At 40.1% G+C, this 27500-nt stretch overlaps 3 protein-coding genes across 6 annotated transcripts in view; 2 read left to right on the forward strand and 1 right to left on the reverse strand.

Annotated features, from left to right (window-relative positions):
* The window catches only part of LOC138000318 (uncharacterized), an 18685-nt gene extending 5295 nt beyond the window's left edge, over window positions 1-13390 (forward strand). For both annotated transcript variants that reach the window (XM_068846634.1, XM_068846635.1), the window contains 5 exons: window positions 1-861; window positions 4341-4903; window positions 5215-5358; window positions 7308-7473; window positions 8428-13390. The exon at window positions 1-861 is cut by the window's left edge and continues 289 nt beyond it. In XM_068846634.1, coding sequence (XP_068702735.1) covers window positions 1-861; window positions 4341-4903; window positions 5215-5358; window positions 7308-7473; window positions 8428-8549 — 1856 coding nt within the window. In that variant the 3' untranslated portion in view covers window positions 8550-13390. The remainder of the gene's footprint in view (window positions 862-4340; window positions 4904-5214; window positions 5359-7307; window positions 7474-8427) is intronic.
* Window positions 13391-13700: 310 nt separating this feature from the next.
* Window positions 13701-21109, reverse strand: LOC138000320 (uncharacterized). 2 transcript variants are annotated; one of them, XM_068846637.1, is made up of 6 exons: window positions 21052-21109; window positions 19324-19750; window positions 18664-18803; window positions 16940-17134; window positions 16410-16574; window positions 13701-15756 (listed from the first exon to the last, which is right to left on the reverse strand). In XM_068846637.1, exons 1-6 carry the CDS (start codon window positions 21106-21108, stop codon window positions 15739-15741), a joined length of 1002 nt encoding a protein of 333 aa, XP_068702738.1. In that variant the 5' UTR covers window position 21109; the 3' UTR covers window positions 13701-15738. The 2 variants fall into 2 exon arrangements, with proteins under 2 accessions (XP_068702738.1, XP_068702739.1); XM_068846638.1 differs by lacking the exon at window positions 21052-21109 and adding an exon at window positions 20084-20222 and having other exon boundaries at window positions 13702-15756.
* LOC138000319 (uncharacterized) overlaps window positions 20426-27500 on the forward strand; it is a 16031-nt gene continuing 8956 nt past the window's right edge. For both annotated transcript variants that reach the window (XR_011123107.1, XM_068846636.1), the window contains exons 1-4: window positions 20426-20698; window positions 22972-24115; window positions 26398-26960; window positions 27263-27406. Coding sequence is in view for 1 of the 2 variants with exons in the window: in XM_068846636.1 (XP_068702737.1) it covers window positions 20663-20698; window positions 22972-24115; window positions 26398-26960; window positions 27263-27406 (1887 nt within the window). In the remaining variant the exon portion in view is untranslated. The remainder of the gene's footprint in view (window positions 20699-22971; window positions 24116-26397; window positions 26961-27262; window positions 27407-27500) is intronic.

The following is a 27500-nucleotide window of genomic DNA, read 5'->3' on the forward strand; positions in this document are numbered from 1 at the left end:
CACAATGTAGCTGCGAGCCTTGCTCGACAGGGTTTTATCGTAATGAAATCACATTTAAATGCCTGCCTTGTTCCGAGTGTGTCGAAGGTTTAAACGAAAAAGTTGAGCAGTGCGCCCGTCAAAAGATACCTCGTTCTCAAATCTGTGGCTACCAGAAGAAGAAACTCAGCGGCCCAAACTGCTGGTACGATGAAATTACAGTTTTGAAGCATAATGGAAAACACAGCTGTCAGGCCTGCCCAGTTTGTTCCAAAGTTCGTGGCCTTACTGTGCCTTGTGGAAGTATTGTTCGCGAAGGAATCTCTATTGCGTGTGAAAGGCCTACGGATGGATCAACATTTGTGGACAAAGATGGGGTCCTAAGGCCATGTAGTGTATGCTTTCCTGGGCAAGAAGTGATCCGAAACTGTTCGTCTCACCTTGATACCCAATGCGGCCGTTGCAAGAAAGGTTTCTTTTATAATTCATATTCGAAGACTTGTCAGGACTGCTTTTCGTGTTGTAATCATATTAGCAGTGACGACATCATAAATTGCATCAGGAAAGGAATGTCTTTCGCCACCCTTCATGATGACGAGCTTATATCCTTGCAATTACTTTCCCAATCTGCGCGAGGTGGCCATGAAGATATTTCCTTATGGAGTTTTATGCTTGCTACACGAAAATTCGTGTTGGAAATTTTATTTTTAGGTTTTAGTTTCTATTTTGCTGCGAATTGGGTCTCTCAGTGGAGAAATTATTCGAAGAAAACACGATGCAGAAACGTTCTGGTTCAAAATTTTGACGAAGAAAAATGTAATCCATTTCACCAAGAACACCAATCGAAATTCACTTTGGCAACCTCTCAAGATACATCTGTTGGTAAGTTACGTACTTCTTTAAGGACGTTCGCGCTAATTGTTTGTGCGCAACGTTACTGCGCAGGTAACGCGACTGTAATATGTCACGCATTACTTCGAGCATTAGTGAAGTTGAGGTTTTAAAACCTTTGCAAAAACCGTGGACGATAACTCTTGCACAGCGTTAGATCAGAGAAGATCGTGATCAGTCAAAATTGATTTAAAATATTTATGAAAGTCAAGTAGACTACTGCACGACTGATATTCGCGAGGTTTTATCAGTCGTGCACTAGTCTACTTGACTTTCACACAAATTTTTCAAGCATCAGTTAAAATAACATGGCGACAAAAACGCCGAGGAAAAAATTCCAGGCCGGCAAAAGAATGGCACATTTATTTCCGAATCATCATGAAACTTCAAAGAGAAGTGAGCGGGAGGATGGAAAAGCTCTGGAAAAGGTAGCTGATCGAGTAGACTAGTGGCTGAAAGTTTGGAAAACTCGAGGACGAACCGTTGCGTGAATTTAATGGGGCTGTTTCTTTTTAATGTTTTTATTACCCTACGAACTTAAGTTCAAAGTGAATGCATGTTTTTAAAGTTCTTTTCCTTTACTTTCGTGAAAATTGAGCAGTATTTTCGTCCTCCTCCGCTTGAATATTGCGGACCTGCGTGGAAACAATCAGCGATTGAATTTCACAAAAAAAATGACTCCAGAGGATGAGCATGACGGCAATGGAGAGATATTATACAAAACACCAACCAAATGAAGGTGACCCCTGCTTAAAACTTTGTTGCTATGCTCGAGAAGGGTTTTTTTTTTCGGTAAAAACCTTTCATCTCTTCAACCATCGATCCTCTCTTGGGTTCCAGTCCTTGCCTGACAGGTCACGCAAAAGCGTGACGAACGAACTTTTCCAAGAGCTTTGCAAAATCACAACGATTTTACTCGTTCAGATCATCGGTGACACCTATTTTTTTAATCATGAATCACTTACTTTACTTGCTATCTACAAAATATGATGAAATGAAAAAAATCTCACCGTAAGAAGTTATCTTTTTTTAACATTTTCCTTCCTCGTGCCATCAAATTCCGGTAGTGGTTGCAACGGATAGAGCTTACGAAAACGCTCGTCGAGGATGAACTCTACTGTTTACCACATCCCTAGTGGCATACAATTATCTAAAAATCTCACTCCTAAAAGCCTATGCACGGAAACTTTCACTCCAACAGGTTATTTTTATGATTTTCGATGGATGAGCAGATGAGTCTACATCTCGCTATTATGACCGATTTCTCGAAATTAAGGCATTTTTCCACTGCCATTTTCTCCGAAACAAAGTCGGTGACCCCCATTTTTTTTTTCATTTTTGGAGTAAGTACTTTATGACCTAACTCTAGGCGAGAAATGAAGAAAATCTCACCGTAGGAAGATTATGGCGCGAACGTCCTTAAGTACTCTCTTTTGAATTAAATTTTGTCAACGCTACATTTATACCTTTTGATACCACTTCACATTCTCTCGACTGTTTGACGGTACATTAAAATTCTCCGTCAAATTTCTCCCAGATGTCAGTTGGACGTATAACTTTATGCTCAGTTGTCGGAGTAGGTGTAATACATGGTACACCTTATTCCAAAATGACGGCCATTGCAGTATTCGTTTGTTTGCTTGCAAGTTAGCCCTTGTTGCCTCGTTCTTAAATTGACAAACACAAGGAAGAATACTAAAATGGTGGCCATTTTGGAATAAGGTGTATAATCTACATTTGATCAGGTCAGGTGCCCTATGTGAAGGTACAAATCCACAGACATGAAATGAAAGTTAGAAAGACAATCGCAGTGATTCCAGCACGCGTGAAAATACGCAGACTAGAACAAGATGCAAACCCACGACCGTGCTATTGCGGGTCTTAAATACCTCTTACTAACCGAGTTTGAAGTCCGTACTGTAAGTTACGGACCGAGTTTTTTCCCGTTGATTTATGACCCAAGCGCGAATCGCGCGGGCCATAAATCAACGGGAAAAAACGAGGATCCGTAACTTACAGTACTGACCGAGAAAACGAGGTTAGTAAGATATTTATTATATCTCTGAGGTTAACCGGCGCGCAGGCAAGGAAACTAGTCAAAGTGAAGCGGAAGGTTCAACTGCCACAAAGAATGCCGTGCCAAAATCCCAAAAACTAAATCTTCTTGGCTGTTAAGTTTGAAATAGTTGCTTGCAAGATTCAAACAGTTTTCAGTACAAGTTTATGCAACAGAAATGACATGAAAAATTTTGTCGAAATTTTAAATTTAGCGGGCTGTACAGCGAGCCGTACTGTAGAATACGGCCCGCTAATTTAGCCAATTACAGCGCGCGTACTATCTGAGAGATATAATAAAGCATTGTATTTTTGGTCACTTGGGATTGGTCTTTATTTGGCGTTATTTTGTTTTCTGTCTTTGTTTCTTTTGTGTTACGTAATTTGTGCTCCGGTACCAGCAGAAGCTGCCGCTATTGCGCTGCACTCGCAGATGGTCATGCATAGTCATAGGTCCTAATGCCGTCCTAGTCTGGATTCTTTCAGGCTTGCTTACAGCTGCTTAAGTTTCTTATGATCTTTCTTACCTTTCATTTCATGTCCATTCTTTACTTTATCAGTCTTAACTTTCATCCACTAACCAGGCCCTCATTTGAAAGCTGTGGCATGCACAATAGAGTATTTGTCGTAGCAAGGTACGATCGACAATTTCGGCCACGAAAATCAGCCGAGTTCGTTTTTTTGGTATATTCTTTAACGCAAGTAGCAATAAAAAATAAAATAAAAGAAGAGTAATGCAAGTAAGAGGATCTAAGGTATAGTATCTGTAACTGAAAATAAAGGCCTCTAAGAGGTCATGTGGTCGAGCGATAAAGCGGGCTAGCGCCTGGGGTGAGCAAAAAATTAAGGAGGAGTGGGGACGGGGTGAGCGAGAAGGGGGAGGGGGTGGGGGGAAAGGAATTTCTTCCTTCGCCTCACTCCCTCGCCCTACTCCTTACGCAGTCTATAGTCAGAGTTTTTCTTTGTCCTTGTGTGGGCCCATTTCCATCAGTAGGTCCAGTAGGGCTAACGCTCACATGGTTTATATGGGTAGAAAACTAGCACTTCACATCACCCTCTAGTAGTTAGCTCCGTTTTGAGACGGGGCCTACTCTTGAGAGACCATTAAAAAAACATTTACGGATGTAATTACAAAGGCAGCAGTTTCTACTCAGTTATTTTAAAGACCCTGAGTGTTGGTCCGGCCGGAGTCGAACTCACGACCTCCCGCGTGGCAGCCCCTGCTCAACCAACTGAGGAACTGGTGCGCGTTAAGGTTCGCAAAGGATAAAAGGCAAACACTATCTCCAGTCGCAGCTATAAAATAACGAGGAAGAGGATACAAAATCGACAATGGCATAAAGGATATTCAGAAACACATTTTTTCCTCTCTCTGGATACCTCAGTAATTTGTTGCGTTTAAATTCAATTCGTAGGCACGCAAAGTGTGACGCCGGAATATCCCGTGCGGAAAAGTCCTTGTCATATGATTTTTGAGAAGACTGGCGTGGAAGTTTTAGCTCCAGCAGATGGAACGAAATCCGTCTGGCCAAATGACTTGATCTTGAGGGCCTCGTCAAATTCAACTGAACCCGGTTTTCTGGAAGAAAATGAAATAGCATTAAGTCCAGCCATTACATTTAGTGTTCCAACGAAGTTGGAGAGACGAGTTGAAGTGCAGATACCGCATGGAGCAAACTTGATTCTTTCGCAAGAAGATTGGAATGTCACTCTGAAAGCTGTTCGAAACGACCGATGGGTTAATATGAGCCAGGGTGGAACCGGAGGACAGACGATAAGTAATTTCGTTGCTAAAAGCAATCATGTGAGCTTTGAGACAGATCGTCTTTCAAAATTTGCAGTGGTTGGGAAGCTTAACAAGCTTTCGTTGTCAGCCATCAAGAGAATGAAGGTTGCTGCATTTTGCAACGAAACCAACGTTGGAGAAAACCTTGTTGTGAGGGTCTATTGTTTTGATGATTGCGAATATTCATTTGAGGTAATTATTAATAACAATTATAATAATGATGGATTCATCAGTGATGAATTTGGTAAAGCAGGCCACTGAGCTCGAGCGCGGGGGCCTTTCAAAAACAACGCTTTTCTCCGCCGTGAGAATTAGTGCACATGAGCTTGCCTCACCGTGAGACATACAACCTTAACGGGAAAACAAATGGAGTGGGGAGGGGGGGGGGGGGGGGGGAGGGATGAGCGGGCCTGGAATTAACGAAGCCTTTACCCTTTTCCCGAAGTTACTCCATGCACCTGATATCCTGAACATTCGATTGAATTTTCTTTGCATTTTAACAGAGGCTGAAGATGGAAGAAAGTGACAAAGGAGGAAAACTGATCTCATCGATCGAATCGGTGGACTTCTCTGTAGGCAGTGGCAAGGACGTGGAGATAAGTGTTAAAGATACACGAGACTGGCAGCTTGACCCAGCGTCAACTACGGTATGGAAAGTTTTCGTTTTCTTTTTTCTGCACTATCTATTGATTACTTATGTATTTTAAGATAAGCAAACAATGAATGTTTAATTAATGACAAAAATAGTCAGAATTAAGTGAAGCACGATTGTTTGGGTGAGTGTAGTCCTGAGAAGGACTGTGATGGGTGACATTCACTGATGTTTCGACAACCTGAGCGGAAGTCATCTTCAGCGGACTGAGTCAAGTGACTTGTGTGATGTCAGTAGCTGGTATTAAAACTCTGTTCTGGTCATTGACGCCAGTCAGTGTCATTCTAAAGAGTCCGTACTTCACGAAATTTTATTATGGCTCCTGGGTTTAAACCGTTTCCGAAAAGAAAAGTTTTGGGGGAGATGAGAACTCGTTCGAGAGGAATGAATAATTGCGAAGTTTGAATGCGACATGTATTAAATCTTTTTGGGCCCGGAAACTGTAACCGCTGTAGTTGAATTCATGGCCGCACGCAAAATTTAAACTCCAAGGCCCAGTTGTTTGGAGGGTGGATAGCGCTATCTACTGGATAAATCACTATCCACTGGATAACTTAAACCCGGTTTACACCACAGAAAATTTACGGCACGGCTCGTGTGAAATTGGCACGGGTGCCTAAAAAGAGCTCGGCAAACTTTGATTACACTACACCCTTTTCACCGTATCAAAAATACCGTGCCAAAATTTTTGGGCCCGGGTAAGTTCTCTTGTAGACATGCGCAGTTCAGTTATAATCAAGAACGTCCGCGTGATTTTGGTGGAGAATGAGAAGCCATCTTGAAATATACGCAAAAAAACCGCTATCCTATATGAATTAAGGCTCAAATTTGGCCCTTTAAAGTGTTAACACTGCTTGTTCTATCCGAACCGTGCCTATTTTTTCAGCACCCGTACCATTTTTACCCGTGCTCGGACTACCTCGCCAAAGGTCCCAGCACGGGTAAGAATTTTGGTTCGGCACGGATGAAATTTGGTACTGACAGGTTGTTTACACTGCAAATTTTATCCGAGCCGAAACTTTTTTTTTTTGGGACCCGTGCCAATTTCACCCAAGCCGTGCCAAAAATTTTCTGTAGTGTAAACCGGGCTTCAATTGCCGGTTTTGCTGGTGTTTATCCACTGGATAGTGTTATCCACCTTTTGAACAACCGAGGCGTCGAGGCCTGGCCCCAGTTGCTCAAACGATGGAGAGCGCTATCCGCCGGATAAATCACTATCCGCTGGATAACTTAATCGGTTTTAGTGGTGTTTATCCGCTGGATAGTGATTTATCCGGTGGATAGCGCTATCCAATGTTTAAACAACTGGGGCCTGTTTATTAACCAAACAACGCTTCCGTTAAAGGATTAAACATTTTTGCTTAACGTTTAACCTGCGAGCAGTGAATTCTCGCTTTCTTATCACGCACTTGGTAGCGAAACGAGAGACGTTTCAGTGTCTCGTTCAGCCATCAAAGCGGATGAGGGGCGAGAGCCCACTGAACCCAAGGTAGTTGACGTCATGCATGCTTGTATATTAATCAGCTAAAAGGGAACGTTGTTTGGATGAAATAAAATGTTGCGTAAAATGACGGATAAATAAGAAAGACTATTTAATTGTAAAGTTACTGAAAGCGCATGGGCTCAACGGTCTCATACACATTAGTCCAGAATGGCTGGCATTTTAAAATTCCTTTGTTTGCTTGCAAATCAGCCCCTTTGGCTTCATTCTTTAAGCTTAAAATTCAAAAGAAAATTTAACCTTAAACCAGGCAACAAGGGCTAATTTGCAAGCAAAAAAATGAACACTAAAATGGCGGGCATTTTGGAATAAGGTGTATACAACAACTTCATCTGTGAAGAACGACGAAAATGGTGGACTATTTAACCACCTTTACGAGCCATTACTACCCGGCCTTGAAGTTGTCGTCCGTGCTCAGTGTAAATATCTCATTCCTTTTACAGAAAATAGGTTACAACTCGCTGAGGAATTCATTCGACATTATTCCCAATTGTAAATTGGTTTTTCAACCAACTGCAGAAGGAAAGACCACTTTTTTTGCTCTGATGACTGTGACCCACGAGCCATCCTTTCAAACAATGGTGTACGCGAGTACTGCTTTGAAAAGAGGTAAACGTTAACTTAAGTTTAATAATGACACCGACCTCTCCTAAACAGAGCGCACACGGTTTTACATCCTCTAACTTCGGTTGGATCGGACAAGACGAAGTAAAGGAAAGGAAAGGAAGTAAATAAAGTGTCTAGTCGTTCTAGCGCTGAAGCACTAATTGGGGACACTGTAAATTGAAATTAACAATTAACACAAATCAAGTCAAATATTGGTTTTTGAGGAGAGGGGAAAACCGGAGTACCCGGAGAAAACCTCTCGGTGCAGAGTAGAGAACCAACAAACTCAACCCACATATGACGCCGAGTCTGGGAATCGAACCCGGGCCACATTGGTGGGAGGCGAGTGCTCTCACCACTGCGCCAGCCCTGCTAACCCCAGAGCTGGGGTGCCCCCATTTTTTTGCTTATTGTGGTTGAAGGATCCTTTGCTTTTTCGTTGTTAAAATGACCGAGTACTGACCCGGTTGTAGAACTTCAAGGTTCTCCGAAATGGTTTCAATGGCCATTGTAATCACAATTTACTGAACACCAGAGAAAACAAAACAATTGTAAAGTTGCATGACTTGAAACGTTTTCCTTTTCCTTTGAAGATACGGCGTTTTATATTACCTGAAATACGCCCGAACAGTTTCGGGATCTTTGTTACAGATCGGCAGAGTGAGTGGCTGAATTTGAGATCGTCCGAATTACGTAGACATTTCAACCAATCACACTGACAGTGCAAGTTTGTTTTAAAACCACCCCTTTGGTAGCTTTGATGTAAATCACTCCGCCAATGACAGCACGGCAAATGCAAATAGGAAAAGGCTTAAAATGTCGTGACTGAACTTCCCGTTACTGAACTTGCTTCGCTTAGCAAAATTTCAATCATCCTCAGAGGGGGTCAGTTGCTGTAACTTGTGTTCTTTCATTGATGATCTCTGCTAAATGATACTTTCTCTTCTTTGTTGAAAGGGGACTTTAAAGATACTTTGAGAACTAATGAAAACATAAGGACACGAGGAGGTAAAGAGCCATTGGAATCAAACCAAGGAAAAGCAGATAAATGCGAAATTCAGATCACCTCGTGTAGTTAGGATTAGTCATCCCGTGAACTAGATAAAGGCCTTAATGGCAATCTTTTATATTTGCTAGGGTAAAACTTTAGGTTGCAATATAATTTATTATACTTCGGTAACATTGGCAAAAACAGTCCTATCAGTTAATTCCTGTGATTCATGTAACACTGCAAATAGAAAACTCAGCGAAGGTCATCTTTCGGCAATGGTCGTCGTTTTCTTGAATTTGAAAGAGGGATCTGTTTCTCTTTCAATTTTTTCTTGCTTTAGTAAACATTCGGGTAACTGAAACCCTAGGGAGCCGATGGTGGCTTAAAATGTGTCAGGGAAAAATTGGTTGCGACTACGCAGTGATCACTGCAGGATTTCTGACTGCCATTAATATCTCTTGAAAAAAACCAAACTAACAATAGTAAATAGAATGTTTGCAGTTTTTAGTCATAATAAAACTGCTTAAACAATACTAACAATTTGGATTTACGGTGTTTTGGTTCCTGTCGTTGGATGGTATTTTCTTATAGGGATATTTTCTTAAGCCGCGAATGGCCTTCTGTTTTATTTCCCGTTCATCGCGAAAAAAACTATCGTGATTTCACCTTGAGATGTGTTTACAGTCTGTAAAGGTCGTTAAAATTATCCGTTAAATGAGGATTGCGTAGTTAAGTCACTTTAAATTTAGTTGTATCTTTAAACACTTTTCCAACAGAAGTCAAGTGATCACTGACTTGTCTGAGGATGACTTCCGCCCAGGTTGTGGAAACGTGAGTCAATGTCGCCAACAAGATATGACTCATGGGTTCAAACTAATTGCTGACCTTTTCCACTCCCTCCTCTTTAACCACACCCTGTTGTGTTTATCAGGACTCACGTGTCATAGTGTTTAGCCCAAAATGGACTAATTGGGGACACTAATTAAACAATACCTTTAAAATACTAAAACAGTGAGTATTTACAATGCAAACATAATCCAGAAAAATAATTCAGATTTACTTTGAATAGAGCCTACACTACTAAAATGCTAGAAGACTCTTTACAATACTAAAATACTTAATGTTAAAAATTTAAATTGTTATCTATTTACTGCAAACTTTGCAACAGTTACTGTTATTAAAAACACAATCTGAAAAATTGAGTTTTCTAATTTTGTTCCTAAAACTAGCAAAGCTGGAAGACTCTCGTAGGTTTTTATTCAGTTTAGAACATAAGAAGGGTTCCATTTATCTTACTGAATGTTTTCCATAGCGAGTGATAACAATTTTATTAGTAAAGCAAGTAAATGAAGTTTGACACAGTGGTATGTGAAAAAAGCAATTTGCTCCCAATGTATTACGTATGCTAAACATTTCACTGAGTTAAACAGGCTGAATTATGCACACTCCATATGCTAAATATTACTACTGTTCCTCACTTTTCCTATTCACAGTAAATATTGCTAGATAAAGTATCGTGGAACAGAATCTGACAGTTAACAGTCCAATTTCTATAAATTTATTAACGTTAAATACCCCGGCTTCACCCCTTGCATACCAGTAAGTGTACAAAGAACAATTCTGCAAAATTCATTCATCCTCAAATTTGGGCAACGGTCAATTTTAAGAGTCAATTCATCAAATGTCCCACATTTACACAATTTATCATTTTCTCAGAAGTGTACATGTCTGCATTAAATATCACAAATTAAATCACGATCAGTGGCTACTGAGCATCATCCTATGAATTTTAGTTCTTTTATTTTGTTAACTATAATATGCATATGTAAGTTTTACAATATTACATTGTAATTTGTTAGATTGATCATGCACTTAGTCATAAGGTTTTATAGGATAGTTATATGAGCACCATTGCCCAGGTCCACAGGCCCGCAAAGGTTGTAAATTTCAATAAAGTCTCCAATAATAATAATAATAATAATAATAATAATAATAATAATAATAATAATAATAATGATAATAATAATGATAATAATAATAATAATGATAGTAATAATAGTAAATGATGTTACTGTGGTGGATTGAGCAGCTCAGGAGGCGATGTTTGTTGATTTCTCGGTGCCTTGGGATAGGAGCATGGTGACTAAAGAGGATAACAAAGTCACCCACCATTCTCCTCGGCTTTGGATGTTGACAAAGATTGTGTCATTGATGGTTGGTTGTTTTGGTGTGGTGTCTGGTTGGTTGGGGAGTTTTTTTAGAAGATCTTTGGATTCCAGATGTGTTAGAAGGAATGCAGGTGTCCTCAATCATTTGGAGCACCCTAATCCTCCACAAGCACAGGTTTGGGGCTGAGGCTAAGCAGTGTTAATGCCTGCAGAGTTACCTGCAAATTACCATCTCCTCGCAGGTTGTTTTGTTCACAGAAAGTTGAGAATTATTATCAATATATTGGTCACGACCATTATGATTATGACAAGGTTGTAAGTAGGTTTTGTTTTGCCACAATTGCAATTATTATTATACTTTTGATGTTAGGTATGTATGTTTGAGATTTGGTGAAAAGTTAGGAAGGGAACCCTGGGCAAGTCAATAACTTACTGGAAAGACAATGCAAAGTTGAGTACAACCCTAAATCAAATTTCTTTGTTTAAGTTCAACTTTATTTTTTGAAAACAAATTAAATTTTAAGGTTACAACATACACGACATGGAATTAACAATGATAATCAAGGTGTGTAGTATAATTGCATAAATGAACCACACAACTTTAATATTTGTATAATGGCTTAGTCCAAATGCTGTTCTGTATCTGTGCTGTTTGTATTGTCATGATGAAATCAAGACTATTGTTAAATAAAATTACAGTGATTTTCATAATTCTGCGGAATCTCATCTTCAAAACTGCCACTTATCCTAGGCAGAGTCGATCTTCTCGGCTATGTTTTTAGGGCCTGAAGGTGCGATTCTGCAGAGTTATGAAAATGGCAGTAATCTTTATTTGAAGTGCCTACGAAGTAACCAAAACAAAACATATTTTGCGTATTTAAAGTCCTTTGAAGATGATGACGAATGAGGTTTTCTATTGCGGAATACACGTACCTTCTCTCGTTCCTTAGATGTTCAAGTTTTTGTTTAAAATTTGATGACGTCAAACTTTGAAATGACTAATAAATCCCAAAATTGAGAATATCTCCAAAATATTGCAGTAATGATATTCAAACTTGGCACCAGTATTGCAGATCAGATAAGGCACGAGTTAAGATCTTGCCATGGCAACACTCGCGTAGGCAGATGGTCAAACTTGAAATGCATTTGCTGCCCATAATGCTTTATATCACTGTATAAGCTTACTGAGAGTGAACAGGTCTTATTGCGACAATAAACTATAAAATCGATCCTGCTTTAAATGGCCCCAGCATCAAAACATGGTTACCATGGTAACATCATAGAGGGTATCATTTTTTGCCGTACTTTAAGTTGAACAACACCCATCCAATATTTTCAGAGATATTTTCAATTTTGTGATTTATTAGTCATTTGTTTAAAAACTTGATTATCTCTGGAATGAGAGAGGGTATTCCGAAACTTCATCATTTTGAAAGGTCTTTAAAGTGCCCCTGTGATAAAAAAGAATCACTTCCTTTTTTCCTTCAAATTTGTAAAGTTTTTTTTTGCTTAACACCTGACTGGCAACATTTTGAGCTTTGATTTTTATCCAAAGGCCGTTTACTTTGAGTGTAAGTTTTGGATTTCATGGTCCGGCATTACTTGTGTTCAAAACTGGCCGATTCGACCTCAGAGGGTTGGATCAAGGGAAATGTGACGTCAAAGACTCACTAGCTTAAAATTATATTGTGTGAATGCAGCTTATCATATGCAAAACGTGAGTTTAAAAGTCTGAAAGCTCAAAACCCCCATGCTGCATATTAATTCTGCGGCATACACATGCATTGCATTCTTAAACTAGTGAACCTTGGATGTCATTTTCTCCTCGATCCAGCTCTCTCAAGAACTTAAAAGTTAGTAATGGCGAACCATCAAATAGGAAAATCCCAGTTAAAATAAAGAGGTGTCTTTTTTAATTCAAGGCTTAAAACTTTGGTTGTTTAATGTTAAGCTAACATAGTTTTGAAATCCAAAGAAAACTAAGAATTCATTATTTGGTCACAGTGGCACTTTAAAACAAGTGACAGATATTTTTTACTTCATAGGCATTTCAAGGTTTCATTCAAATGCAACAAAAATGGCAGTGTGTTATTGTTTTCTGACAAGTTTGAATGATGATTCTGATCTGGATAAAAGAGTAGATTTAAAGTCCTCTTGATTTCTTTGTCAAGGGGAGTCCATTTTTGAAAAATACCTGGATGAGTACAAAACAGCACTTGCACCAAATTTCAGCCAATTCTAATATCCTTGTTACCAATAATACTGAACTTTATTGAATAATTTCTAGTTTTCTAGTGCTGGGCACTAATAGGGGCCCTCTAAATTGAAGTCAACTCACATTATTACTGCAAATAAAATCACACATATTTTTTTTTTGAGGAGAGGAGAAAACCAGAGTAACTGGGGAAAAACCTCTCAAAGTTTAGAAAAGAACCCACAAACTCAACCCAAGTAAATGTTATTTACATTTTTACATTAATGAAGAGTACTATGCAAAATAATATTAAGTCAAAACTTTGTTGGAATTTTGTCACTTTTGGGTGAATTGAATTGATTCAGTAATATTGTCAGTAGCAGGTTAAATGGAACCGGATTAAGGTGGCTCAAACCAGTTTCAACACTTTGAAGAGACCTTGTTATTAGAAGGATTGACACTACAACACTTTATCACATAATACGCATGGTACCATCAATTATTGTTGAACAAGATGCAGTCATTTTTGTGACGTAACAAGTTATCATGGCAACAGGAAAGCCTTGCAAAAAGCATCCCTATATTCTGGCTTTAGTTGCTCATATCTGAAAAACGAACTCAGTGACTCCAATTTTTTATTGCACAAAAGTGATCAGCAGGCCAAGATGAAACTCTCTGCAAAGTTTAAAAAATTATGTGGAGTGGATTCAGAGCTACCTTAAATTTTCAATTATTTAAGGTGGCTGTAAATACGCTCCACAGAACTTTTGTAAACTTTGCAGAAAGTTTCATTCTGGCATGCTGATTACATTTCAGAAATAAAAAAAATGGGGTCACCGAGTTTGTTTTTGAGATATGAGCAGCTAAAGCCAAAATATGGGGTGTTTTTGCAGGGCTTTCCTGTTGCTACGGTAACTTCTTACGTCACAAAAATGACCAAATCTTTTTCGGCAATAATTGGTGTTTGATATGGTGCCGTAGCAGTGCTGTTAAGTGATAAAGTGTTGTAGTGTCAATCCTAATAAGAACATTTCTTTCAAGCCTTGAAACTGGTTTGAACCTTAAGCTTGTGTTATTCAAATGGGGTCGCAGAAAATTCAAAGAGAGAAAGAAGAATGAAATTACCATGCGTAAAAGTGGCTTTCAGTGGTTAGGTACCTTGTTTGAAAAATGCCTCGTAATATAACGCAATACAAACAATTTCCAACAAAATTGTCACATAATACAGTTTTGAATAAGACTCTTCTTTTAAACAAATATATGGCATTTGCCTGAATCCTAAAACACTTACACCAATGTAGGTTGTTGGGTAAAGAGTCAAACATTAGTGTTTTCATCTTTTGCATGATAAGTGTACAAACTGTATGTATGTAAAGGAGTCAATGCCATATATTTGTACAACTGTTAGTAAACAAAGCCAGTAACATTTAAGAACTTCCTTAAAACCGCAAGGATTTCAAAAGTGTGTACATTTCAATGAATTCACGTTCTTTCATATGCAGCCGCTATTCATTGAGAAAGCAAGGATGTTTTTGATTGACTTAAATCTTTTTCTGTTAAGAGCGTGCCACCTTGAGTCCAACTTTTCACTGGGAGAATTTGTACTTAAGTGAGAAAAATCATTAAAAAGGGAATGACACTTTTTCTTAACCATCATTAACAAAATCCTTACTCTGGCTTTGTAAACTGACAGCTCAAGTCCTTGTTTAAGAATTCCACATCGCAGCAGACGCGTGCAATCATTCTTCTATTTTGCAACATTCTTTAAATAATTTCTTTTCTATATGTATTTTATTGGGACTTCAGTTAGCACTGAAGTTACTCAAGTATGGGACTGATTTTAGGAAGAAAATTTCTGAAATTTTCCGTGTTGCATCTTACTTCCATTAAGGTTATTGTTTTAAATGTGGAATTCCTAAAAAGGCAGTTTCCTGTCTAATGTGCATTTTTGCACAAACGTTGTGATTTGTCAAGTTTTAAGGTGCAGTCTGTTGGACATGCTCAGAAATAGAAACAATGGATGGCGGTTAGTTCCACTCAATTAAGTGAAACATTTAGCTGCCATTACGTGTATTCTTATTTCATAATAGGGCCAATCAAGTAGCACCTTAATTCAAATATTGCCTTTACTATATGTTCCAAACTCGGGAACACGTACCGTATTACTGTTGCTGTAGGCAGCAGAAGCCAGAGACCAATTTGGTTTCACAGGCTATACACTTTACAAGTGTTTTATTTGTAGCAGCACCAGTTTGGGTACTATAATTTCACCTGTGAGAGAAAGCCTGCATTCTCCATTTTTTGGGATGTCTTGCCCTTTTTTTTTGTGTATTATGATAAGGGTTTCTAAAATGATTTGATGTGGGACAAGAATGAAAGAGCAATGGTCATGAAATTTACAGGCAAAATCGCAGCAAGCCAGCAAAACTTCCCAAACATGGAAAGAGCTGACAATATCACTAGTAACAACGCCTTTTTTCTTCAAAAGGACAAATTTTAACTCTAACTTCAGGTAATTTTCAGGTGAGACTGCATGAGGGCATTTTGTTTTTGAGATTCATTTCATAGTCCATCTGTATAGCAAAACTTACTTTTTCCAAAATTTTTTCATGCCACCAAATGGCATTGAGCATTTTATCCTTGATCACTGGCTTCTTCTTCCATCTTTTTGTTCACAAAAAGAACAGCTGATCATAGGTTACCTTGACTGATGTAGTTCTCTATGATAAGGGACCCAAACCCTAAATAAACTGATATAGATGTTAATCACATTTAAATTAAATCGGATAAATGCTTTAACTTTGCTGTCACTCCTAACCCTATTTTTATTTTCCAGTCATGAGCAATTGCAGTGCAAATGGATTACATTAAATTGAAGAGTAAATTACTAACCAGGAGAGAGAGAACTTATCCCTTCATGGACGCACATGGAACTAAAAGAAAAGGAAATTAATTTTTGACAACATGTGTTCTTATATAAGTTATCTTGGGATATAAATAAACATGCCGACTTTGTTAACAACTATGGAGGCATTATTAAAGATGATGCATTTTGTTTGAAAAAAATAGGTTTTAAAGGTCACAAGTGTGAGAAGTAATGAGTAACATCTTACGATTGTTTTGATTACACTCCCTGCGCGCCGGTGGCTCAGTTGGTTAAGCACCGGGCCACCGTTCGGGAGGTCGTGAGTTAGACTCCGGCCGGACAAACACTCGGGGTCTTAACTGAGGAGAAAGTGCTTCCTTTGTAATTACATCCCCATCGGCAAAAGGTTGGACTTTCAAGTCTTCCCGGATAAGGACTAGAAACCGTAGGCCCCGTCTTACAACCCTTCAATGTTCATAAAATCTGTTGGACGTTAAAGATCCCACACAGTAGTCGAAAAGAGTAGGGCATGTAGTACCCGGTTTTGTGGTCTAGCCTTCCCTTCAGCAATGTGGTCGGCTTGGCGTAATCTTTTGAATGGACTACTGATCGATGAGACCACATAACAGCAAAACAGACAGTAGTCAAATTGAAGGAGTCCAAGTGCTGAAATTGGTAAACTAAAATGACAATTAGAAAGCGCATACAGGATTATATTACCCAGACTGGAAATATCATATTCCTTTGGTTCTCTCCGTATTTGATTGTCATCCTTATACGGTTTTCGAACCGCTCCCCTGGTTCGCCATGGAATCGAATGATGACTCTTGCTAGGGCCCCTGATAACCTTTCTTGGCTTTTACTCAATATCTTGTACAAAGGCACCTAGAAAAAGTTAAGAGATATAAAGATACAGTCAACCGGAAACATAAGATGAGTTTAAGTTCAGTAACCCCAAATCCCTCTTCCTGGAAATGTCTTTTTTTCTTTTGGCATTCTCAAGTGGTTGACTTGTTTGGGAGGCAACTGATACATTTGATTTAACTTTGAAGATTGTTACCAATGATAAGTTGATAACCACAACCTTCTGCAATATGAAGAAATGGACAGTTATTTTGACGGGGAAGTAAATTGGTCAGAAACAAATCTCGTTGATCTTTTTGTCTACAGTGATGATAATGGTTATAATGACGATTGAGGGGGAGTGGGAACTCGCGTATGAAAGGGGTGGGGTGTTATATATTGCGCACCTCTTGAGCGGGCAGACTTTCCATTTCAATATTTTCATTCCGTCCCAGCAATTCAAATGTGATTGTTAAATTGGTATCTTTGGTCATTGATATTCGATGAGTAGGCTTGCTCTCTTCCAGGCCCGTGCCTTCCTCGCCAATTGCAATAGGCTGTGCAGCATTCCAGTCGAAATCCTCACTTACTTTAATGGTTTCCTATCATGAAAGGGAACGCATGATTATTTTCGCTCAACAGCTCTATTTTTATCCACCAAGGTGTCTAAATTATTCTTAAGCTTAATTCTTTATCAAATTGAGGTAAATGAAGTATCTTTCGTATTTTGCCAAATTGAGTACGTACGTTTGGTGGCGAGAATTTCTCTATACATGACTACGTTTAGGTTTGAATGCCAAGTATAGAGAGTAACAAAATTAAGAGATACACAACATCCTTTAGTATGATGACCCAACTAAAATTAGCAAGCCATTTATTTGGTTATTTAGAAAGTGAGGAGGGTGTGGCCACTATGATCACAAACGTGTGTCGATAGTACTGAGCTTAATTCGCTATTCCCAAAAGAGAGATTTATCTGTATAAATCCCGAGTTGGTAGTCTGCCCATTGTCAACTCTTCTGCTTCGTTTGTGCCTTAGCCTCGTTCCCAGGGTCTGTATTCTCTGCCTCCTTTGTCGTTGAGGAGAAAGACCCTGGTGCAGGCCGGTCACTTGGCACTCCTCGACAAACATTTTCCCAATTTTCCCACTAGCAGGCACGGCGGAGCCGGGGGAGCTTTAGCCCCCCCAATTTCAAGCATAAAATAAAAATTTAAAACGGTTTTTACGGTTGATCCACGTTTATTTTTTTGATATCTCGGTGAGAAGGCTGAAAAGTAGCATTTCCGAGCTTCAAGATTTCAAAATTTTCTGGCGAAGAATTCCCCCAGAACCCCCTACAAGTTAGCGTCTCCGGCGCTTGCCTGTTAGCCCACCCCCTGATACAAAATACGTTCCGCTGGCCCTGACTAGGGTAGGGCTTTCGCAACTGGGCGAAAGCGTATTCGTTTGACAAGGCATTTTTAAAATAATTTTTAACCTTACAATGTAAGTTTCAAAAAAGTCAAAGCGACAAAGGAGGCAGAGAACAGAGACCCTGGGAACGAGGTTGTGAGTGCCTCTGCTTGGACTTACAAAACCCAGCCTAGAGTTTGACTTGAATGTTGAGCGCACGTAGGTATTAAACTACTTGCAAGTCATGAAATAAAAAAGTTAAAACCCAGTTTTCTTTGGAAAAGCAACTTATGCAATGGAACGTGAAGTTAGTGCACTAGTTCCCAGTCCTAACACGGCTACTTTACTTAAATGCACACTGTCTTCTAAACTGTTTTTGCAATCAATGTCGATCATCCATATTTCGAAAATATTCCTTCATTTTGCTTACCAACTTAACGTTTTCCTCAGCGTATTTTATACAACGAAATAGGTGTAGAAACTAATTTGATTGGCGCATATAAACGCAAATAGCTTTCTTGAGCTCAATCGCGTAAGTATTGCATTTTATGAGAGATCAAGGAGGCAAACTTTCATTTAGTGTTTTCCAAATAATATTGAGAAACGTCAGAATCCACTTCTTACTGCTTTGTAGTCCCACTAAGTTTTTCACTTCTACGCCTTAAGATAGCAAAAGCCAATGGACCAAACAAGAAGAATTTTTTAACTATGTATGAATTTACATTACTCAAGCCTTACGTCTGGATAACGATGCACAGGAATGGCGTGAACAGAAAACCACTGTTCGTTTGATTCTGGGTGCACATCACCCGTCAAGTAAAATTCAAATTCTCTTGATCGGGGTGGTATTTGACATGTACTTTTCTTCCTCCACGTTCCTGTGGTAATCATAAGAAAATGTAGTTAGGCTTGTGGCATGCAGAACCTTAGACTTGCACCAAGTCACCCTCTCGAAACTCTTCGATTGAGAAATTAAAGCGAGCTTGAAGTGAGGCCGCGCAGCGACCGAACGAACGCGGAGCGACAAAGTCGCGCCACTTTGGGGGAAACAAATTTAAAGGACTTTGAGAAAGTCTAGCAAAAGCTCTTCATGGTATAACCTTATTTATATACCTCTATGAAGGGTATGGTTTATTCTGCATTCATTTGAAGTGACGAAAAGTTTAAATGGCTAGGGTTTTCAGAGATTTAAATAACCTATGTGTAAGTAGGCGATTACAGCTTCAAGTCAGCATTCAAATCCCTCACCTCACGAAAAGATACATTGGTTCGCACGAAAGTGATTTCAATCATGATTGAATACGTCTTCGAATTTTTCGCTCGTGCTTCATTGAATGGTCATTTTGAGCAGACAGACTAACATTGCTGAAAGTGCATGAGAATTAGAGACTTACATACCATGAACAGGAATTTTTCCTCCTCCTTCAGCTTGGGAAGGATCCTCACTGTATTCGTCAATCGAATTTTCGCGTGGTAAAGAAGGTAAACCAAAGGCAAATGCGCTAGCACATTCTTGGGGCAAGGGAGCAGGCCGAACGCTCTGCAAATGATCTGCACAGCTTTGTTCTTCGATAAGCTTCCCACATAGGCTGCAGTAAGATCCCTCGGCTCTAACTGTACCATCGTCTTTGTCTTTAGGACAACAGCATCTTTGCGTTGCTTCCCCTGGGCTCTGTCGGGCTTCCGTGTTATGGACTGCGGGTTCAAGAGAGTGCTCTTGTTCTACAGGTATACTTCCTGTTTGCAGTGCTTGTGCAGTTTCATGAACTGGTAGGCTTTCGGAGTGTTCATTCCCATTGCTTGGGTCTGACCCGATACCTTGTGCCTAAAAGGAAAAGGACAGAGCACACCTTGGTCGAAGCGTTTGAGCGACAAACTGATTTCGACGACCACGATAATGACTTGTGGGAAAGGAAAAGGAAACGTTGAACAAGGGATCCGTTTTGAAAGCGTAGGGTATGGAAGTACATTTCTCGTGTTTCTTGCCTCTCTGAGACAATTCTGATTGTATGATTGAAATTATACAGAAAATTCGAAAGTGAAAGTCAAAGGCTCAATTCCATTGTCGGCTTTTTCCCATTTCGTGAAGCAAAAATAAGGCATCCTGCCTTTTACCCCTAAGAATAATTACAAAAGAAGTTATCCTAAGCTATACTACCTCCTGAAAGCTGGTTCTGTTCCTCTGAGTTTCCATTTTTGTGTTCGGTTTCCAATTCACTTTTGCCACATTGAAAATGACAATTTGTTATTTCATAGTCGGACTACGTCATGGGCATGCGCTGCGGTGATTGTGGTGCTGCACCAACAACCAATCGGCGACCACTGGTAAATGAGAGTGAAAAAAATCAATATACAAATATATCTTATGTTTTCTTGGAAGAAACGGAAGACTACGTCATGGACATGCGTTACGGTGATTTGACCACACGATAATTTTAGATGTGTCAGTGACTGGTCGGATATTTCTCGGAGAACCCCAACCCAAAAGTGATTGGCATCACAAACTTAGTGCTTTTGGTGACTTGAAAGGTTTCAAAATTATCATCAACGAATTCCCCATTTCTTGGTATTTCTTGAAGTATTTGTATCCGTGTATTGATGATGGCATTGGTCAGCAAGATCTCGGGGAAACCCCTTTTCTAACCTGCTTAATTAAGGTTTTAAATTTATAATATCAGTTACTCTTCCACTAGTTGATTTTGCATAAAATCCGTTGATCATCGCTAGAGCGTTGAACATGAAGGAAATGAAGATCATTATTATCTGTTTTCTGGTGAGTATTAGATTGCATCTTATTTTTACAGTTATAGGGCGGAAATGAATCCTTGAAGTTGTGATATTGTCTGACTCCAAAGATCCCTGATCCATTGGTTTAACTGGCAAACGTCGATTTGCCGAAACAAACATAATTGATTTTAGCCCAGTCGCACCTTGCCTGTTAGTGACAGTTTAGTTATCGAGCAAGAAAGTACTATAAAGAAACACAAATTTGCTTTTCGCCGTTGTCGATTAATGTGTAGCTTAAAGTGCTACTATGACGGATAAAAAAATCACTTTTTTCTTCGGATTGAAGAGGCTGTTTACTTTTAGTGTAAGTTTTGGATGCCACGACCCGCCGTTACTCACGTTCAAAACTGACTGATTGGAATCCATGGAAAACAAAAAAAAAACACGACTTTTCATGTCTGAAAGCCTGAAACCCCATCCACGTACATACGCATTGCATCCTTAAGATTCGTGCAAACGGACGCAACATTGCCGAGCAACAACTCCCAACATTGTTGGGTGTTACCTCTTCCGTCCGTCTTCACACCCTGTTGCATGTTGCTAGGAGTTGACGCGAAGTTTGAAACTGGTCAAACTATTGAGCCAACAACTCCCAACATTTCTTTTGTTTCGTGATCACTGAAGCGTAGCACATCAATGTTGCACAACTCATCCAACGTCTCATCCAACATGGCTGGGACAACGCAAGCCCATTACAATAGATCGTTTTCACTGTCACGCAATAAAAAAAATAAATCGAAAACCATCCAGTGGAAAAAGTCAAGAATTCGTGATGTTGTAGACGATAAATGAAGAAGACACTTGTCCAAGTTTTAGGCCTGTGCGTTTCTCCAAACTTCAGATATTCGTCGAAATGTTTCGCAGAAATTTACAGAGCCCAGTATGAAAACGCCATGTTGGTGCACATCTGTGGTGCACCAATATGGCGGCCGGAAAATAGTGTCAACATCTGTTACTTACTTTGGCTATCTAGGCGAGTGATCATCTGTACTGAACAGACAGCTATTTACCTAAGCACTTTTCCTAATGCTTTAAATTCTAAAAAGGCTCAAAACCATGAGATAAATATATATTTCTCGATAAACTCGATCGTCGCCTCGTGTCACGCACCGCCAAAACTCAGAAATTCAAAATGCTCTGGTTTCCAAACGAAGCACGCTATTGAGCTTTAAAATTGCAAATGGATACAAATTTACCGCCTCTTATGCCTGATGAGGATAAAAACTTTCGTGGCTCTTTAGTTTTGGATTTTAAAAAAATGATGACGTCACGTGAAAACGATCTATATGGTCTCCATGGAGATGCACGCGTGTCATAGTACGCGACCTGCAAACTTCAAGACTGCTCTTGTTGCAAGTTGTTGTATTCGTTTGCACACCACTACCAACAACATCCAACATCTGCCGGACCTGATGCGTCCGTTTGACGTCATGTTCTCCTCGATCCAGCTCTATCGACATTAATGGTGGACCATTAAAAAAAAGGTTCCAGTTTATTAAAATAAACAGGTGTCTTTAAAATCAAGCTTAAAACTTGAGTCGCTTAGTGTTAAGTTAACGTAGTTTTAGTTTTGAAATACAAAGAAAAAGAATTGTTTTTTTGGTCGTAGTAATACCTTAAACCTCTCTGATTAAATATCTTTTACGTCATCGCACAGAATGCCACAACACATTCGGTGTTTTTTGCGCTTTGTGGCGCTAAATTTGAAAGATAGTGAAATGTATACAGAAAACAATGAAGACAATCGCAGAAAGTCAGGAAAAGGAAACGAAAGTCGTTCTAGCGCTGAAGCACTAATTCGGGACACTATAAACTGAAATTAACAATTAACGCAAATCAAGTCAAATGTTGGTTTTTGAGGAGAGGGAAAACCGGATCGAGTACCCGGACAAAACCTCGGTGCGGAGTAGAGAACCAACAAACTCAACCTACATATGACGCCGGATCTTGGAATCGAACCCGGGCCACATTGGTGGGAGGCGAGCGCTCTAAGTTTGTCGAGAGGATCAGGGCCACTTGAAAATCCCTGGAAGAAAGGTGGTTGTAACGCTGGCTGATCTGCATGATTGCAAAAGTAAAACGTGTTCAAACATACGGTTGTTCGGAATTAAAATTTCAATTGAGCAGATCAGCGAATCTAAAATTATTAATAGGAAAATCGGCCGACTGACATCTCGATATACATTGACACGTTTCAATACTCTGTCATTTGGTATTTACTGTGAACTGTTTTGATCACTTTACATTTTCTTCATATAGAGTATCCAAACAGCTACTGCTCGAGTTTGTCGAGAGGATCAGTATGCCATTAAGTTGCCCAACCGCAAGAAACCTTTTTGTATGACTTGTCCGAAGTGCCCTCCAGGCTCTGGCTCCACAGTACCTTGTGGGACTACTATCCCTACACGTTTCAACGCCTCCGAAATTTGTAAACCTTGTACTGTTGGGGAATACTCTGATTCCTTTTCTTCGGAGAGTTGCAAGACCTGCTCGAAGTGTCTACCTAATGAAATCGTCGAGGCCGATTGCACCAGTATTTCCGATACACGATGTAGCTGCGAGCCTTGCCCGAAGGGGTTTTATCGTAATGAAACAACATTTCATTGCCTGCCTTGTTCGGAGTGTGTAAAAGGTATAAACGAAAAAGTTGAGCAGTGCGCCCGTCAAAAGATATCTGGTGCTCAAATCTGTGGCTACCGGAAAAGAAAACTCAGTGGCCCAAACTGTTGGTACGATGAGATAACAGTTTTAAAGCGTAATGGAAAGCACAGCTGTCAGGCCTGCCCAGTTTGTTCCAAAGTTAGTGGCCTTACTGTACCTTGTGGAAGTATTGTTCGCGAAGGAATCTCTATTGCGTGTAAAAGGCCTACGGATGGATCAACATTTGTGGACAAAGATGGGGTCCTAAGGCCATGCAGTGTATGCTTTCCTGGTCAAGACGTGATCCGAAACTGTTCGTCTCACCTTGATACCCAGTGCGGCCGTTGCAAGCAAGGTTTCTTTTATAATTCGTATTCGAAGTCTTGTCAGGACTGCTTTTCGTGTTGTAATCATATTAGCAGTGACGACATCATAAACTGCATCAGGAAAGGAATGTCTTTCGCCACCCTTCATGATGACGAGCTTATATCCTTGCAATTACTTTCCCAATCTGCGCGAGGTGGCCATGAAGATATTTCCTTATGGAGTTTTATGCTTGCTACACCAAAATTCGTGTTCGAAGTTTTATTAGGTTTTACTTTCTATTTTGCTGCTTATTGGGTCTCTCGATGGAGAAATTATTCAAAAAAACCACAATTCAAAAACGTTCAGGTTTACAATTTTGACGAAGTAAAATGTAATCCACTTCATCAAGAACGCCAGTGTAAGATCACATTTGCAGCTTCTCAAGATACATCTGTTGGTAAGTTACTTAAATTCTTCAAGTACTCTTTTTTGAATTGAATTTTGTAAACGCTACATCGATATCTTTGAGACCACTTCACTTTCTCTCGACTGTTTGACCGTACACATTAAAATTCTCCGTTAAATTCTCCAAGTTCTCATTTGGACGTAGGCTCGGTTGTCGGAGTAGATGTAATACATGGTAGACCTTGTTCCAAAATGGCGCCACTGCAGTATTCGTTTGTTTGCATGCAAGTTAGCCCCTAGAAAATAATACTAAAATGGTGGCCACTTTAGAATAAGGTGTATGATCTATATTTGAAATCAGGTCAGGTGCCCTCTATGAAGGGACAAATCCACAGCAGGGCCGTAGCTAGCGGGGAAGGCACGGGTGCGCAGCTGCCCTCTCCCTCCGACCTGTTGAGCCAGACAGAAAGGGTCTGTGGATGGAGTTGTTTTCTTTAGACTCAGTTATTTTAATTGTAATGAATAGCAATTTTTGGCCATTTTCATGGCCGAGAAATTTGTTGGTCGATTTTTCGGGTACATATCTCAAGGCAAGTGTTGAAAATCGCGTTTCGGAGCCTCCAAATTTGAACAACAATAAAAGCAAGGTGACACACGCTAACACCAACCCGGTGTTGTTTTTAATTTACGTGACACACCGAGCTCTTAATGTGATCCACCTTCCCACACGCTTGCCGTGGGAGAAAAGTTTTGCTGTTCCCAACCCAGCTTACCACATGTTTGGCATGTGAAGCTGCCACTTAAAGGGGTGCTAAACACACCCGTCTGGTATGTTGCTACGCCATGCTGATGAGGCCCAAAAGGCCGAAACAGCTGTCCATGGCTGCTAATTGACCAGGTGAAATGGTTGTGCGCATGAGTGATGTGTTGTCCACACCGGGTTGGTGTTAGCGTGTGTCACCTTGCTTTTATTGTTGTCCAAATTTGAACATTTTCTGGAGGAGGATAGCCGCATTCTACCCGAGACCCTCCTACAAGGATCGTGCCTTCGGCACGCGAAATAATGCTACCCCGTTACAAAAAACCTAACTACGGCCCTGCGTAGTCAAGTAATGAACGTTAGAAAGACCATCGAAGTCATATGAGCAACTTCAAGTCTGGATTCAATCAAGGCTTGTTTACAGCTGCTTAAGTTTCTTATGATCTTTCCTAACTTTCATTTCATGTCCCTCCGCAACTCAAATATACGTAATCTACTTTATTCTTAACGTTCATTTCACTAACCCTGCCCATAGTTGCTGCAGCAAGTTACGAGCGGCAATTTCGGCCAAACAATAAATAGTCATATTTGGAATATGTATATTCTTTCGCACAAGTAGCTATAAAAGTAAAAGAAGAATAACGTGGGAAAATTTACTGAGATGCGCATGCTCACGTTCCTTTTTCAGCCAGGGCGGAACAAATGATAGCTAGCGACTACATGGATTTTCAGCCCGCCTGCCCGGGCTGAAACCTTTTCCATATAATCGCCACTTTCATTTCAAGAGGATTTCTTTCGGAACCCGGGCTGAAATCTCAGCCCAGCTAACCGGACTGAAATTCGCCATGTAATCAGGCCCTAAGACGAGTTATAATTGGCCATAAAATGGACTATAAAGGGGTAGGGGTTCTGAGAAGCCAGCGGCACATACCCAGTAAAAATTGACCCAAGTAGCAAAAAACCGAAGGAATAACTCGAGTGAGCTTTGTAATTTATTCAAAATCTGGCGTCGTTCTCTCTTCGTGATCACTTTGGATTGTCTTACAGAATGACGACATGGTGAAAAAAGCACACAAAAAAAAACCGCTAATGGTAACCGTAGTGAAGTGAAGTTTTTATTTTTATGAGTTCCATAGCCATTGGCTAACGAACTTGTAGCCCTAGCTCGATCAGAGCAGACCACACAACACCGGGAACTCCGTGTCCTGCTGTGTGGGATACAGTTTATGAACAACTGAGGGTTGTGAGACAGGGCCTACTGTTAATAGTCCTGGAGGGACCATTAAATAACCATTTGCGGATGTAATGGCAAAGGCAGCCGTTTCTCCTCAGTTATTTTAGAGAAGACCCTGAGTGTTGGTCCGGCCGGAGTCGAACTGACGACCTCCCGCGTAGCAGCCCAATGCTCAACCAACTGAGCCACCGGTGCGCGTTTCGTTAAGGTTCGCATACGATAAAAGTCAAGCACAGACCCCAAATCATAACAATGGCATAAAGGATCTTCAGAAACACGTTTTTTGTGTGTGTCTCTCTGGATACCTCAGTAATCTGTTGCGTTTCAATTCAATTCATAGGTGCGAAAAGTGTGACGTTGGAATATCCCGTGTGGAAAAGTCCTTGTCATATGATTTTCGAAAAGACTGGCGTAGAAGTTATAGGTCCAGCAGATGGAACGAAATCCGTCTTGCCAAATGACACGATTTTGAGGGCCTCGTCAAACTCAGCTGAGCCCGGTTTTCTCGAAGAAGGTGAAATATTATTAAGTCCAGCCGTTGCATTTAGTGTTTCAACGAAGTTGGAGCGACGATTTAAAGTACAGATACCGCATGGAGCAAACTTGATTCTTTCGCAAGAGGATTGGAATGTCATTCTGAAAGCTGTTCGAAACGACCGATGGGTTAATTTGAGCCAGGATGGAACCGGAGATCAGGGAATAAGTAATTTCGTTGCTAAAAGCAATCATGTGAGCTTTGAGACAGGTCGTCTTTCAAAATTTGCAGTGGTTGGGAAGCTTAACAAGCATTCGTTGTCAGCCATCAAGAGAATGAAGGTTGCTGTATTTTGCAGCGAAACCAGCGTTGGAGAAGACCTTGTTGTGAGAGTCTATTGTTTTGATGATTGCGAATATTCATTTGAGGTAATTAATAATAATAATAATAATAATAATAATTATAATAATGATGGGTTCATCAGTGATGAATTTGGTAAAGCAGGCCAGCTCGAGCGAGGGGGAATTTGTGCACATGAGCTTTCCTCACCGTGAGACATGCAACCTTAACGGGAAAACAAATGTCCCAGGAGTAGGAAGTGGGGAAGTGGGGGGGGGGGGGGGGGGAATAAGCGGGCCTGGAATTCACGACGCCTTTACCCTTTTCCTGCAATTACTCCATGCGCCTGATATCCTGAACATTCGATTGAATTTTCTTTGTATTTTAACAGAGGCTGAAGATGGAGGAAAGTGACAAAGGAGGAAAACTGATCTCATCGATTGAATCTGTGGACTTCTCTGTTGGCAGTGGTAAGGACGTAGAGATAAATGTTAAAGATACTCGAGGCTGGCAGCTTGACCCATCGTCAACAACGGTATGGAAAGATTTCGTTTTCTTTTTTCTGCACTATCTGTTGATTCCTTATGAATTTTAAGATCACCAAACAATAAATGCATTGATAAGTCATA

This window comes from Montipora foliosa, chromosome 4 (assembly GCF_036669935.1).
Source record: "Montipora foliosa isolate CH-2021 chromosome 4, ASM3666993v2, whole genome shotgun sequence".
In the NCBI taxonomy this organism is placed as follows: Eukaryota; Metazoa; Cnidaria; class Anthozoa; order Scleractinia; family Acroporidae; genus Montipora; species Montipora foliosa.